The 17,588-nt window shown below is 37.5% G+C and overlaps 1 protein-coding gene across 2 annotated transcripts in view; it reads right to left on the reverse strand.

Moving 5' to 3' along the window:
• Positions 1–17,588, reverse strand: part of TTC31 (tetratricopeptide repeat domain 31) — a 43,680-nt gene that overhangs the window by 13,428 nt on the left and 12,664 nt on the right. For both annotated transcript variants that reach the window (XM_067468453.1, XM_067468454.1), the window contains exons 5-11: positions 14,782–14,955; positions 11,107–11,238; positions 8,941–8,995; positions 8,605–8,695; positions 6,742–6,883; positions 6,429–6,533; positions 4,202–4,265 (exon numbers count right to left, since the gene is read on the reverse strand). In XM_067468453.1, the coding sequence (XP_067324554.1) occupies positions 4,202–4,265; positions 6,429–6,533; positions 6,742–6,883; positions 8,605–8,695; positions 8,941–8,995; positions 11,107–11,238; positions 14,782–14,955 (763 nt within the window). The remainder of the gene's footprint in view (positions 1–4,201; positions 4,266–6,428; positions 6,534–6,741; positions 6,884–8,604; positions 8,696–8,940; positions 8,996–11,106; positions 11,239–14,781; positions 14,956–17,588) is intronic.

Raw genomic sequence — 17,588 nt, forward strand, 5'->3', positions numbered from 1 at the left:
AAGGAGGGAAGGAGAAGAGGAAAAGGAGACCAGGCCATTCAGGAGCGAAAGGCCTAGGTTCCAGGCATATTCCCTAATATTCTCATATCCACTGAGACACCCATTACTCCCAAGGAGCACAAGCAGGAGACGAGACTCTGTCCCTTCCTGGAGGTGTGGGCAAGTGGGCTTATTAACAAAAGACCCTCCCCATAAATGTATAGCAGCAGTGTGACCCACCACCAGTAGCCAAAGATGACATTTTTTGTGTCAGAAGTGACTTGAGAAACTGCAAGTCGCTTCTGTTGTGAGAGAATTGGCAGTCTGCAAGGACATTGCCCAGGGGATGACCGGATGCGTTACCATCCTTGTAGGAGACTCCTCTCATGTCCCCGAATGAGGAGCTGGAGTTGACAGAGGGAGCTCATCCACACTCTCCCCAGATTAGAGCCTCCGACCTGTCGGTCAGCAGTCCTGCTGGCACCATCCTTGTAGGAGGCTTCTCTCATGTCCCCGAATGGGGAGCTGGAGCTGACAGAGGGAGCTCATCCACACTCTCCCCAGATTAGAGCCTCCGACCTGTCGGTCAGCAGTCCTGCTGGCACCATCCTTGTAGGAGGCTTCTCTCATGTCCCCGAATGGAGAGCTGGAGCTGACAGAGGGAGCTCATCCACACTCTCCCCAGATTAGAGCCTCCGACCTGTCGGTCAGCAGTCCTGCTGGCACCATCCTTGTAGGAGGCTTCTCTCATGTCCCCGAATGGGGAGCTGGAGCTGACAGAGGGAGCTCATCCACACTCTCCCCAGATTAGAACCTCCGACCTGTCGGTCAGCAGTCCTGCTGGCACCATCCTTGTAGGAGGCTTCTCTCATGTCCCCGAATGGGGAGCTGGAGCTGACAGAGGGAGCTCATCCACACTCTCCCCAGATTAGAACCTCCGACCTGTCGGTCAGCAGTCCGTTTAACCCACCGTGCCACTGGGGCTCCGCCAAAGGTGATAAAAAGAACAAAAACACACAGACCAATGCACTGTTTTTAACTTGATTTATGTCTTATCGTAGTGTGTAATTGTAATTGTAATTGTACTGGGCATTGAATTTTGCCATTACTTATGTGTAAACCGCTTTGAGTCCCCCTTGGGGTGAGAAAAGCGGTATACAAATACTGTAAATAAATAATTAATTAATAAATGTTACCTCATCCATAGGGAGGTTTTCTTTATAGAAAATTACTGTATATTCTCGAGTATAAGCCTAGGTTTTCAGCCCCCTTTTTTAGGCTAAAAAGGTTCCCCTCGGCTTATACTCGAGTCAAGGTTATTTATTATTTTACTATGTTATTAGTATTATTTTTAGTACAGTTATTATTTAACTCTATTACTGTTATTAAATTTCCAGTATTTACTCTATTATTATTATTACATTTATTATTTTACTCTATGTATTATTATTATTATTATTATTATTACATTTATTTACTCTATTATTTACTCTATTATTATTATTATTATTATTATTATATTTATTATTTTACTCTATTACTATTATTAAATTTCCATTATTTACTCTATTATTATTATTATTACATTTATTATTTTACACTATGTATTATTATTATTATTATTATTATTATTATTATTACCTTTACATTATTTTACTGTAAAAAGGTTCTCCTCGGCTTATACTCGAGTCAAGGTTATTTATTATTTTACTATGTTATTAGTATTATTTTTAGTACAGTTATTATTTAACTCTATTACTGTTATTAAATTTCCAGTATTTACTCTATTATTATTATTACATTTATTATTTTACTCTATGTATTATTATTATTATTATTACATTTATTTACTCTATTATTTACTCTATTATTTACTCTATTATTTACTCTATTATTATTATTATTATATTTATTATTTTACTCTATTACTATTATTAAATTTCCATTATTTACTCTATTATTATTACTATTGTTATTATTATTACATTTATTATTTTACTCTATGTATTATTATTATTATTACATTTATTTACTCTATTATTATTATTATTACATTTATTATTTTACACTATGTATTATTATTATTATTATTATTATTATTATTATTACCTTTACATTATTTTACTGTAAAAAGGTTCTCCTCGGCTTATACTCGAGTCAAGGTTATTTATTATTTTACTATGTTATTAGTATTATTTTTAGTACATTTATTATTTAACTCTATTACTGTTATTAAATTTCCATTATTTACTCTATTATTATTATTATTATTACTATTATTATTTTAGTACATTTATTATTTTATTCTATTACTGTTATTAAATTTCCATTATTTACTCTATTATTATAATTATTATTATTATTATTACTATTATTATTTTAGTACATTTATTATTTTACTCTATTACTGTTATTAAATTTCCATTAATTACTCTATTATTATTATTATTATTATTATTATTATTACATTTATTATTTTACTCTATTACTATTATTAAATTTCCATTATTTACTCTATTATTATTATTATTACATTTATTATTTTACTCTATGTACTATTATTATTATTATTACCTTTACATTATTTTACTGTACTATTGTTTTTATTACATTTATTATTTTATTCCATGTATTATTATTATTATTATTATTATTATTACCTTTACATTATTTTACTGTACTATTATTTTTATTACATTTATTATTTTATTCCATGTATTATTATTATTATTATTATTACCTTTACATTATTTTACTGTACTATTATTTTTATTACATTTATTATTTTATTCCATGTATTATTATTATTATTACCTTTACATTATTTTACTGTACTATTATTTTTGTTACATTTATTATTTTATGCTATGTATTATTATTATTATTATTATTATTATTATTATTACCTTTACATTATTTTACTGTACTATTATTTTTATTACATTTATTATTTTATTCCATGTATTATTATTATTATTATTATTATTATTATTACCTTTACATTATTTTACTGTACTATTATTTTTGGTACATTTATTATTTTATTCTATGTATTATTATTATTATTATTATTACCTTTACATTATTTTACTGTACTATTATTTTTATTACATTTATTATTTTATTCCATGTATTATTATTATTATTACCTTTACATTATTTTACTGTACTATTATTTTTGTTACATTTATTATTTTATTCTATGTATTATTATTATTATTATTATTATTATTATTATTATTACCTTTACATTATTTTACTGTACTATTATTTTTATTACATTTATTATTTTATTCCATGTATTATTATTATTATTATTATTATTATTACCTTTACATTATTTTACTGTACTATTATTTTTGTTACATTTATTATTTTATTCTATGTATTATTATTATTATTATTACCTTTACATTATTTTACTGTACTATTATTTTTATTACATTTATTATTTTATTCCATGTATTATTATTATTATTACCTTTACATTATTTTACTGTACTATTATTTTTGTTACATTTATTATTTTATTCTATGTATTATTATTATTATTATTATTATTATTATTACCTTTACATTATTTTACTGTACTATTATTTTTATTACATTTATTATTTTATTCTATGTATTATTATTATTATTATTATTATTATCTTTACATTATTTTACTGTACTATTATTTTTGTTACATTTATTATTTTATTCCATGTATTATTATTATTATTATTATTATTATTACTACCTTTACATTATTTTACTGTACTATTATTTTTGTTACATTTATTATTTTATTCTATGTATTATTGTTATTATTATTATTATTATTATTACCTTTACATTATTTTACTGTACTATTTTCATTACATTTATTATTTTATTCTATGTATTATTATTATTATTATTATTACATTTATTATTTTACTCTCTTTATTATTATCGGAAGGATACGTAAGCACATTTACATTGAGGAAGGTTAGCATAATGGTTTGGACAGTTGGACAGTCTTATCTGAAATTACAGTTTTATGTAAATACACAAAAACATTTAACCTACTGATGATTATTAGTAGCATCTGCATTTCTCACCCTCGGCTTATACTCGAGTCAATACATTTTCCAAGTTTTTTATGGTAAAATTAGGTGCCTCGGCTTATATTCGGGTCGGCTTATACTCGAGTATATACGGTAGTTAATTTTTAATATTTCGGACAGGAGCGACTTACCAGGCCGAGGCAGCTGGGGTCCTCTGGGAGGGATGTTCCACCTGGGCAGGCAGCTGCTATTCCCCTGTTGAGACAAAGGACAGGAGAATCAACGTCGGAAGCCTGCATATGGGTCACAGGCACAAAAAGGGCCCTCTCCCCAAATGCCTCCAGGAGAGGGACTGCAGCATGGTTTCAATGAAAACCAAAGTCTGGATGAGTCCCTATTGAAAGGAAGGCCACCACTCTGATTCCAAGGATCTGACAAATCCTCCAATGCCAGAAAGGGTTTTTTTTTAACCCTAGGTCAGGCTGCCAGGGTTGACACTTTTCTTGCACTTACACACACACACACACACACACACTTCTCTGAGGCTGTTGACACAAGGAAGGAGCCTCAGCAGAAAAGGTGTGGACAGCAAAGCAGGAAATTCATCTATCTACCCACCCCGCACCCTTTCCCACAGCTGATCTAATGAAGCTTTTCTTCCCTTTGCTGTTGGCCTTTGAAGGGAGCTTTCCTGCTGGATTGTTGTTTTAATTGCATCTCTATCATGAAAATATCATTGCAGATTTGATAAACGTGGATTTAATAGGATATGTGGGTACGAATGAATTGAATGGAAGGATGTATGGATGGAGTTAATAATTTGGACACCAGTAAAAACTTAAGGCCTGCAATGACTAACTACCTGCTTGCTGGACTGTAATTAAAAGTTGCTAATAAGAACTGAAAAATAAACTGTGATAAGAACTGGACAGAGATAAGAGAAATGTTTACAACATTCCTTATGTTAAGGAAGTCAACAGAAGGCTATGTAAAATCATAACAGAAGTTTAGCTTCACAACGCTGTGTTTTTATTTATTATTTATTTACAGCATTTATATTCCGCCCTTCTCACCCCACAGGGGACTCAGGGCGGATTACAATGTACACATATATGGCAAACATTCAATGCCAATTAGACATACGATGTATACAGACATACACAGAGGCTATTTAACTTTTTCTGGCCACCAGGGGAGCTGTCGCTTTCATTGTCCATCTGCGACACTGATGAAGTACTTCCGCATTCTCCACATGCTTTTGCTGGAGTGCTTTGCTGGAGTCTTATGGCCTCATAAATTAGTTAATTTAACCTCCCCACACAAGGTGCTTCCCCGCTGGAATGCTTTGCTGAGTCTTCTTTATGGCCTCATAAATTAGTTAATTTAACCTCCCCACACAAGGTGGTACCTAATTTTCCTACTTGACAGATGCAACTGTCTTTCGAGTTGTAAAAGGTCGACAACAGACTACACAATTGGTTGGAAGCCCACTCCAACCCGGGCTGGCTTCGAACTCATGACCTTTTGGTCAGAGTGGTCTTTATGAGCCCCCTGCAAATAACTTGCTCCTATTTTTATCTCATAAGTGTTTTTTAATCATTTTATCCTGTACATGTGGCCCGCCCATTGCCATTGTGATTGTGTTTATTGGAATGTTACTTTATGGTTATGTTTATAATTTTTTCCTTTCTTTTATGTAATTTTTATGATATTTATTGTTTATGCTTTAGTTTTATCTTGTTGTAATATGTTGTCTGGGCTTTGCCCCATGTAAGCCTCTCCGAGTCCCCATTGGGGAGATGGTGGCGGGGTATAAATAATTTTTTATTATTATTATTTATTATTAAGGCTAACACCAATCAAGAAGACTCAACAGGAAACCGAGTTGGAGTCGACTTATTCCAGGATGGGAGACGTCTATCATTAATTTACATTTTTGGGACTACATCAGCAGGATATTCCTATAAAAGACTCAATGTAAAGATGCTTAAATTGTGACAGACCTGAGGAGTCTGGTTCACCCACCTCTCTGCTCCATGAGGAGGAGAGAGATGGTGTATTCGGAGTGTGTCAGACACAACACAGTGATTCCGGCCATGAAAGTCTTCGACAATACATTGAGGCACTGAATGTTTGCCTTTTTGTGTCTGTAAACCACCCTGAGTCCCTTTGGGGAGAGTAGACGGCCTAGAAATAAATTATTATTATAATTATTATTGTTGTTAATTTGTTCAGTCGTTTCTGACTCTTCCTGAATTATTGAGTTCAGTCAGTAAGACAAACAGATCAGTTCTGTCTGCTCTACATCCAGCCCACCCGCATGGACAGGGCCAACAGACCTCGTAGGGGCACAACTAGGAGCCCCTTGGTTTGTGCCACCCCAGCTAGGCCCGACACCTCCACCTTTGTCTTCCTCACCAGCAGGCAATGGGCTTGGCAGAGCCTCAGCTGGATGGCAGCATCCCCTCGGAAATCCTCCAGTCGCATGAGCTCCTCAAAGGTTCTGGCTGCCTCTGCGTACCTCTGGGGAGAAAAGGGAGAGGTCATTCTCAGTAGCCTTGATTTTAGTCAACAAACCTTTGACTGGTCAATAAATACAGAATAGTAAAGTACAGCATTGGAATAACTTATAACAACAAATCTGGCTTATACTTTAATGAGAGGCTATTCTGCCGCACCCCCAGCACACCCCACATCCTCAACTGCCCTGAGGGAGGAAAGCCTTTGGTACCTTGAGGCCCATGAGGGCCTTGCCCTGGCGGAAGAGGCCTTTGGGCCAGCCGGGCTGCAGGCTGAGGGCTAGCTGGGCATCGCGCAGGGCCTCTGCATAGCACTGGAGCCTCTCGTAGCAGAAGGAGCGGTTCCCAAAGAACCTGAGCAGAAAGAGAGAGGAGAGGAGGGCAGTCAGAACAACAGAAACACCCGTCTTCTTGGCCCAAGAAAACCTCATGGCATCCTTGGGGTTGTCATACATCACAATGACTTTCCTCAATCTAGATACTATACTCCCATACAGCTTGAGATGGTAAAACGTAAGGACAACAATATAATAATAATAAAACTTTATTTATACCCCGCCACCATCTCTCCAAGGGACTCGGTGCGGCTTACATGAGGCCGAGCCCAAAATACATCAACAGTAAAAGCAATAAGAAAACAATCAATACAACAGTTAAAATAAATCTCATAAACAAAAGTAAACAATAGACAGTAACAATAACAACAAGCATTTAGCAACAAGCGCAACAATGGCTTAGATATGGTTTAGAATGTCTTGATTTAAAGAGCTTAACTTAAAGTTAAGCAATTGTGGGGGGGGGGGCAAGAGGGGGACAAAGTGGAGGAGCCTCTGTCCTCAGTTTTACAGGACATTGCAGCAAGCCAGCAATCCCTGTTCCAGGAATGAAGCTGTTTTCTTAACCACTTTCCATACTCAACCTCTTTCTCTAATAAAGAGAAGGGAGAAAATGATTCTAGAACATAGCCATATAACCCGAAAAACCTACAACAACTCTTCACTAGAAGCATAGGGGCCTCTAGGGAGCTCCCTCCACTCCCCAAAAAACAAAATAGCTGAGATGTTTTGAGTGTTGCACTCCAGAACAGGAAATAGCCCCTCTGACTGTAAACACACCACACGTTGAGTGAAGGAACAATCCTTTTTATTAAAGCTTAGCAAAAAAAGCCAGTAGAAATAAATGCTTGTAAAGATAGATCAGATTCTAAAAAGCAATAAGGCATTCAAAGGCAGCAAGATAAAACAGTGTCCAAACGTAGCAATCAAAAACAATGTCCAAAAAGCATGAAGATACAATCCAAGGCACTGATAATCCAGACTGGAATCAACCAAGAAGCAAGAACAGACCAGACGCTGCTAGTCAACTTGAAAGGCTAGAAAAATCCATGAAGACAAGACCACTTAAGCAGGAATTCCATGAGGCTTGTGCTTGGTTTCCAAACGATGCCTCATCTGACAAGATTTTCTAAAGGCAAACCTTAAATCCCCAAAACTGGTTTCATTTTCTTCCATTCTTTGACCTTAACTGACGAATTATTTCGGATCTATGTAAATATTGGGCCTCTTGTCGATTCTGGCTAATTTCCAGCCGCTGACTCTGCTTATCCGACTCCTCATTAACTTTCCCAGGTGCCAGACTGTTTTCCAAACTAGAATCTGGAGAGCTTACAGGTGGAGGGAGTAAACCTTTCTCCCAAGATCTGACAGAAACATTCTCATGAGAATCTGCCCTTTGCACCGAAGCCTCTCTGTGTGTGTCTGCATGAAATTCATTGACCAAAGTGTCTCCATCTTGCACCTCAGAGTCACTCCCAGCATCCCCCACATCAGAAGCAACAGGAGACCGATCTCCCTCCTCATTACCCACATCAGACACAGAAACATCAGGAGACTGAAACACATTCACAGGTTCAAGCACAGGCTGAGTCCCAACAGTGAGGTGCGTAGTGATGCTGGACAGGCCCAGCTTTGCTGATCATGAAACATGGAGTGCAACCCTTCTGAGGAGCCACAGAGGATGAGCAATCCAACAAAAGTCCAGGATGTGGACACTGTCTCAACGGGCAACCACCTCACCTGTATTCCCGGGGGTTGAGCTTGATTGCTTCCGTGAAGAGAAGCACGGCGTCCTGGTAGCACCCCTGCTTTGCAGTGTCATTCCCACAACCTTGACACATGGAGCAAGAGGATGACAGAAAAGAAAACATGGAGGAAAAACATACTGAGCACTTGGAGAGATGCTTCACGTCTAAGGCAAAACACTCCTCCAAACATCCCCTGGGAAAGAGGGAAAGGATTGGACTGCAGCATCCCAGATTCAGGGGTTGAGCTCTGCCTCCCTCCCAGAGACAGGGCTGAAGAGCAACCGGACAGAGTCACCCCCTCAGGCCCTCCCCAGCCTTCTTTGCTCACCTGCCAGAACTAGGCTGTGCTCCAAGGCAACCACCTGAGGCTTGGCCCTCGGGACCTGGGAGAAGACAAGAGCAGCCAGTGTGATCCCCCAGCAAAGGATCCCCCACAGCCCCATGGAAACCCTGCCAGGTTCTCCAGATGCCAGAAAGGGCCCAATCTCTGTGCTGTGCTAGTGACATGGTGCATTGTATGTATGTGTGTCTTGTGGGCTGCTCTGGGTCCCCTTCGAGGTGAGAGGGGTAGCATGTAAACGCCATAAATAAATAAATAAATAAACCTCTCTAGTGTGTTCTGTTGCTGATCAGTCCCTCTGTTTGCTGTGTGCCATGGAGGGGAAGGGGGGGGGGAAATACAAATTCCACACCAATTGAGAGAGAAAGGAACACTGGGATGCCTATGGTGGAGAAAATACATACCATATATACTCAAGTATAAGCCAAACCGAATATAAGCCGAGGCACCTAATTTTACCATAAGAAACTGGGAAAATGTATTGACTCGAGTATAAGCCGAGGGTGAGAAATGCAGATGCTACTGTTAATCATCAGGAGGTTAAATGTTTTTGTGTATTTACATAAAACTGTAATTTAAGATAAGACTGTCCAACTGTCCAAACCATTATGCTAACCTTCCTCAATGTAAATGTGCTTACGTATCCTTCCTTCCGATAATAATAAAGAGAGTAAAATAATAAATGTAATAATAATAATAATACATAGAATAAAATAAAATAATAAATGTACTAAAAATAATAATACAGTAAAATAATGTAAAGGTAATAATAATAATAATAATAATAATACATAGAGTAAAATAATAAATGTAATAATAATAATAATAATAGAGTAAAATAAATGTAATAAAATAATAGTACAGTAAAATAGTGTAAAGGTAATAATAATAATACATAGAGTAAAATAATAAATGTGAGTATAATATTGTTTTACATAGAGTAAAATAATAAAAATAATAAAAATAAGTATAATAATAATAATAATAATAATAATAACAATAGAGTAAATAATGGACATTTAATAACAATAATAGAGTAAAATAATAAATGTAATAATAATAGTAACAATAATGATAATAATAATAATAGAGTAAATAATGGAAATTTAATAACAATAATAGAGTAAAATAATAAATGTACTAAAAATAATACTAATAACAAAGTAAAATAATAAATAACCTTGACTCGAGTATAAGCCGAGGGGAACCTTTTTAGCCTAAAAAAGGGGCTGAAAAACTATGCTTATACTCGAGTATATACAGTAAATCTGTATATGAAAGCTTTCACTTAGGTGGCGGGAGGTGTGGTGTTGGTGAGGACATTGGCAAGGCTCTTGGACATGTTTATGGCACTCTCTATAACTTGCAGTGTCTCCTGAGTAGTGGGAGCTATAGTTGTGTGGCCAGAAACAGCTATCTGTGGAAGCGGGAGCCTGTCTGTGTAAGCGGACACCCCATCCACATACATACATATTTTCACTTTTATTATGCGTATAGATTATTATTATTATTATTACAGACACAGGCATTGGGACTGTGGTGGAGTTGGCTGGGAGTCAGCTGCATTAAGAGCACTACTGACCAAAAGGTCATGAGTTCAAAATTATTATTATTATTATTAAACTTTATTTGTACCCCGCTAGCATCTCCCCCAGGACTCGATGCAGCTTACAAAGGCCAAGGCCTCAACACAACAACAGCAAAACAGTAACAATACAATTCAAAGCAAATTAAAAACATAAACAGTAACAAAACATTACATATTACGCAATCAGCCCGGGTTGGAGTGAGCTCCCAACCAATTTGTGTAGCTTGCTGTTGACCTTTGTATCTGTCAAGTAGGAAATTTAGGTACCGCTTATGTGGGGAGGCTAATTTACAATGCCTTAAAAATCTCCAGCAAGCATGCAAAAGAATGAGGAAGTATTTCATCAGTGTCACAAATGGACGGTGAAGCGACAGCTCCCCTGGTGGTCAGAATACCCTCATGAAAAAGCTGGAATGTTAAATAGCCTCTGTGTGTCATATATAGTTGTGTGTCTATGGCACTGAAAGTTTGCCATGTATATGTACATTGTAATCTGCCCCGAGTCCCCAGCAAGGTGAGAAGGGTGGAATATAAATACTGTAAATAAATATATAAATAAATCTCACCTCCGGCTTCCTTTTCCCCTCCACCTCCTTCTTGCTAGGCTTGGCTGGCATCTCCTTCTTGGGCAGCATTGGCTTTGAGCCCACCTTGAGGAGAGCTTTCGAGACAAACGTGCTGCTCAGGTCCAGCTCCTCCTGCAGACAAGGAAGGACAAGAACCCTTCTCCAGCACAAGTTCTCAGGGGCCTCTCAGCTTGGGTGACTTCCCCTTTGCATTCAGGGATGTGGGGCAGAGCATGTATTCTACAACAAGCAGTAGCATTGGGCCAAATGCCCAGAGAGGACCAACCCCTCTCTTTCTAGCACAGATGGCAGAACAATCCATCCCCATTTTCAAAAAAGAAATTATTTTGAATTATTTTCATCTCGATGCTTAACTCTTTGTTGTAAGTTTACTGTTATTTCTGTACATTATCTTGTATTATTTTGATGTGTTTCTACTCATTTAAGGCATTGAATGTGTTGTAGGTTTTTTCGGGCTATGTGGCCATGTTCTGGAGGCATTTTCTCCTGACATTTTGCCTGCATCTATGGCAAGCATCCTCAGAGGGAGTGAGGTCTGTTGGAACTAGGAAAAAGGGTTTATATATCTGTGGAATGACCAGGGTGGGACAAAGGACTCTTGTCTGCTGGAGCTAGGTGTGAATGTTTCAACTGACCACCTTGATTAGCATTTGATGGCCTGGCAGTGCCTGGGGCAATCTTTTGTTGAGAGGTGATTAGATGTCCTTGTTTGTTACCTCTCTGTTGTGTTTCTATTGTAATTTTAGAGTTTTTTTAAATACTGGTAGCCACTCTCACAATCACTATGTCACACTACACAGAGAAGCCATTGAAATCCACAAGCATGTGGACAATTTCAACAGAAAGGAGGAAACCATGAAAATGAACAAAATGTGGCTACAAGTATTTTTAAAAAATCTAAAATTACAACAGCAATACAATAGAAATGCTAAGAAAGAATGGTAATGGTGGGAAGGAATCTCGCAAAGGTTCTGCAAAAGGATGGGGGTTACAGCTCTGGACCTTTCCATGATCACATGTGTAAATCAGATTTATATTGGGTGTGCATGTGTCGTATTTTTTCTCTCCTCCTTAAAACAAGTTAAGGGACCTTTTTCACGTATGGTGGTCTTGTGAATTGTTGCAAGTTTGCTGGAAAGTAATCATAAAGGAAACAAACAAAACGATCTATTGTCGAAGTCTTTCATGGCCGGAATCACTGGGTTTGTTGTTGTTCATTCGTTCAGTCGTCTCCGACTCTTCGTGACCTCATGGACCAGCCCACGCCAGAGCTCCCTGTCGGCCGTCACCACCCCCAGCTCCCTCAAGGTCAGTCCAGTCACTTCAATCACTGGGTTGTTGTAGGTTTTTTCGGGCTATATGGCCATGTTCTAGAGGCATTCTCTCCTGACGTTTCGCCTGCATCTATGGCAAGCATCCTCAGAGGTAGTGAGGTCTGTTGGAACTAGGGAAAATATATCTGTGGGATGGCCAGGGTGGGACCAAGGACTCTTCTCTGCTGGAGCTAGGTGTGAATGTTTCAACTGACCACCTTGATTAGCATTTGATGGCCTGGCAGTGCCTAGAGCAAACTTTTGTTGAGAGGTGATTAGATGTCCTTGTTTGTTTCCTCTCTGCTGTTTTGCTGTTGTAATTTTAGAGTTTTTTTAATACTGGTAGCCAGATTTTGTTCATTTTCATGGTTTCCTCCTTTCTGTTGAAATTGTCCACATGCTTGTGGATTTCAATGGCTTCTCTGTGTAGCCTGACATGATGATTGTGAGAGTGGCTACCAGTATTAAAAAAAACTCTAAAATTACAACAGCAACACAACAGAGAGGTAACAAACAAGGACATCCAATAACCTCTCAACAAAAGATTGCTCCAGGCACTGTCAGGCCATTATATGCTAATCAAGGTGGTCAGTTGAAACCTTCACACCTAGCTCCAGCAGACAAGAGTCCTTGGTCCCACCCTGGTCATTCCACATATATATAAACCCTTTTTCTTAGTTCCAACAGAACAGGATATTCAGAGACAGATGAGAGCAGCTGGAAAGAGAAATCTGCCTGTACAGCTTTGCGGCTGCACACATTATGACTGCCAAAGATTGGAAGGGGGAGAAAATATTAAGCATTAAAATTTGGAAGGATAAATTGTGGGATTACGCACCAATGGGCAAGATTTCTAGCAATTTGAAGTATGAAAGCCATGACATTATTGAAAGAAACTGGAAGCTGACCTTAGCATACTTGATGGGAGAGCTTAAGAAATAAAAACAAGAGGAATTTATTGAGTTAAATAAAATATGCACAAACTCCACGAGGTTCAGTGACAGAAGCCAAGGTGGTGGGTAGCACCGGGGGTTACTGTACTGTGGGTTCTCTATGTATGTGTATATGTTTGTAATGTATATGGTGGGTGTATTACAATTTAAAAATTATTAAAATACAGGGTGAGGCAGCATAACTTCCTTTTTTCAAAACTTAATAAGACCCATTGTATGAATCAGATTTTTTATTATTATTTTTATAATGTAGGCGCATACCTAAAGTTTTGTTTTACATAGTTTTGAAGATCCAATTAGGTAGGTGACGTCCCCCATTCTCCATACATTGAGTCAACCGATTTCTGGCATTTGTCATGACTCTTGCCAGCATAGCAACCGTTATGTTGGCAATTTCTTCCTGGAAGTTGGTCTTCAAATCTTGCAGGGTCCTTGGACGGTTCACATAAACACAGGATTTCAAAAAAAAACCCCATAAAAAAATCACAAGGGGCCAAATCTGGAAAGCGGGCTGGCCACTCCAAATCCGCTCGAAAAGTAGGCCTCAACGGCAAAAGCACACTCCTCACTGTTCCAACGCACAATGGCAACAGAACTGTGTCAGTACAAAATTTTATACTCCTGCCTCTCGAACGAGACCACTAGCGCTCTGCTATGTCTTCAACCGACTGAATGGCACACATTTTAAAAAAGGAAGTTAAGCTGCCTCACCCTGTATAATATCCTGTATAATATCCCTCTTTGGGTATCAGCCAGCACGTCAACAACTTAAATCAAGAAATAGTTTTCTAAGATCTACAGAGACACTCGCTGGAACACCTCAGCAAGCGAGAGTCCAAAAGTGGCAGGCTCAAACCCAGAACCTCAATCCATGGCTGATACCAAATGGGAGACTCCCCCTGGGCACACAGAAGACTGGGCAACTTGGAAGGCCCTGAACAGACTGCGCTCTGGCACCACGAGATGCAGAGCCAACCTCAAGAAATGGATTTCTTTGTGGATTCCACAAAGTGGAATCCATGACATGCGAGTGTGGAAAAGAGCAAACCACAGACCACCTGCTGCAATGCACCCTGAGCCCTGCCACATGATGCACAAGGGAGGACCTTCTTGCGGCAACACCAGAGGCACTCCAAGGGGACAGATACTGCTCAAAGGACATTTAATCAACTACCAAACTCACAAATTTTGTATTTTGTCTGTTTGTCTGTTTTGTTCTGTTAGAAATGTAATACAATTGACTGGTTGCCCTGACACGACAAATAAATACCCTGTATAAAGAAGGTGGATGGGACAGTGAGCCCAACTGCTGCTCTCCCTCACTAAGAACAAGCCCCCTTTCTCTGTTTGTCAACCCCCCCCCCCCTTTCTGGTGAGTGCAAACTCACCTCCCCTGCGGCTGCTGTGGCCACCTCTTCCTCTTCCTCTGCACTGGGGCTCCCGCCTGGAGAAGCTTCCAGGGAGTCCTCCTCCGAGTCCAGGAGTCCAGCTCCGGATGATGCGCTTGGAAGAGCAGCCGAAGAGCCTCGATTGTCCACATCCTTCTCACATGGAGACTTTGCCTTCAAAGAAAGAGGCCCAGCCTGTCAAGGGAGTGGTGAGCCACCTGATTTCCAGGCTTTTGTGGCGGAGACGGGGAAACCACACAACTCTTTCCACGATGGTGGCAGGGCATAAAGATTATATTATTATTATTATTATTATTATTATTATTAGCCACCTGATTTCCAGGCTTTTGTGGCAGAGACAGGAAACCACACAACTCTTTCCACGATGGTGGCAGGGTATAAAGATTATATTATTATTATTATTATTATTATTATTATTATTAGCCACCTGATTTCCAGGCTTTTGTGGCAGAAATGGGGAAACCACACAACTCTCTCCACAATGGTGGCAGGGCATAAAGATTATATTATTATTATTATTATTATTATTATTATTATTAGCCACCTGATTTCCAGGCTTTTGTGGCAGAGACAGGAAACCACACAACTCTTTCCACGATGGTGGCAGGGTATAAAGATTATATTATTATTATTATTATTATTATTATTATTATTATTATTATTATCCACCTGATTTCCAGGCTTTTGTGGCAGAGACAGGAAACCACACAACTCTTTCCACAATGGTGGCAGGGTATAAAGATTATATTATTATTATTATTATTATTATTATTATTATTAGCCACCTGATTTCCAGGCTTTTGTGGCAGAAATGGGGAAACCACACAACTCTTTCCACAATGGTGGCAGGGTATAAAGATTATATTATTATTATTATTATTATTATTATTATATTATTATCATCATTAGTCTCCTGATTTCCAGGCTTTTGTGGCAGAGACAGGAAACCACACAACTCTTTCCACGATGGTGGCAGGGTATAAAGATTATATTATTATTATTATTATTATTATTATTATTATTATTATTATTATATTATTATCATCATTAGTCTCCTGATTTCCAGGCTTTTGTGGCAGAGACAGGAAACCACACAACTCTTTCCACGATGGTGGCAGGGTATAAAGATTATTATTATTATTATTATTATTATTATTATTATTATATTATTATCATCATTAGTCTCCTGATTTCCAGGCTTTTGTGGCAGAGACAGGAAACCACACAACTCCTTCCACGATGGTGGCAGGGTATAAAGATTATATTATTATTATTATTATTATTATTAGCCACCTGATTTCCAGGCTTTTGTGGCAGAGACAGGAAACCACACAACTCTTTCCACGATGGTGGCAGGATATAAAGATTATATTATTATTATTATTATTATCATCATTAGCCACCTGATTTCCAGACTTTGTGGTAGAGACGGGGAAACCACACAACTCTTTCCACGATGGTGGCAGGATATAAAGATTATATTATTATTATTATTATTATTATTATTATTATTATTAGCCACCTGATTTCCAGGCTTTTGTGGCAGAGACGGGGAAACCACACAACTCCTTCCACAATGGTGGCAGGGTATAAAGATTATATTATTATTATTATTATTATTATTATTATTATTATTAGCCACCTGATTTCCAGGCTTTTGTGGCAGAGACGGGGAAACCACACAACTCTTTCCACAATGGTGGCAGGGTATAAAGATTATATTATTATTATTATTATTATTATTATTATTAGCCACCTGATTTCCAGGCTTTTGTGGCAGAGACGGGGAAACCACACAACTCTTTCCACGATGGTGGTAGGGTATAAAGATTATATTATTATTATTATTATTATTATTAGCCACCTGATTTCCAGGCTTTTGTGGCAGAGACGGGGAAACCACACAACTCCTTCCACAATGGTGGCAGGGTATAAAGATTATATTATTATTATTATTATTATTATTATTATTATTATTATTATCCACCTGATTTCCAGGCTTTTGTGGCAGAGACAGGAAACCACACAACTCTTTCCACAATGGTGGCAGGGTATAAAGATTATATTATTATTATTATTATTATTATTATTAGCCACCTGATTTCCAGGCTTTTGTGGCAGAGACGGGGAAACCACACAACTCTTTCCACGATGGTGGTAGGGTATAAAGATTATATTATTATTATTATTATTATTATTATTATTATTAGCCACCTGATTTCCAGGCTTTTGTGGCAGAGACGGGGAAACCACACAACTCCTTCCACAATGGTGGCAGGGTATAAAGATTATATTATTATTATTATTATTATTATTATTATTATCCACCTGATTTCCAGGCTTTTGTGGCAGAGACAGGAAACCACACAACTCTTTCCACAATGGTGGCAGGGTATAAAGATTATATTATTATTATTATTATTATTATTATTAGCCACCTGATTTCCAGGCTTTTGTGGCAGAGACGGGGAAACCACACAACTCTTTCCACGATGGTGGTAGGGTATAAAGATTATATTATTATTATTATTATTATTATTATTATTATTAGCCACCTGATTTCCAGGCTTTTGTGGCAGAGACGGGGAAACCACACAACTCCTTCCACAATGGTGGCAGGGTATAAAGATTATATTATTATTATTATTATTATTATTATTATTATTATTATCCACCTGATTTCCAGGCTTTTGTGGCAGAGACAGGAAACCACACAACTCTTTCCACAATGGTGGCAGGGTATAAAGATTATATTATTATTATTATTATTATTATTATTAGCCACC

The sequence above is a fragment of the Anolis sagrei genome, chromosome 5 (assembly GCF_037176765.1).
Source record: "Anolis sagrei isolate rAnoSag1 chromosome 5, rAnoSag1.mat, whole genome shotgun sequence".
NCBI lineage: Eukaryota > Metazoa > Chordata > Lepidosauria > Squamata > Dactyloidae > Anolis > Anolis sagrei.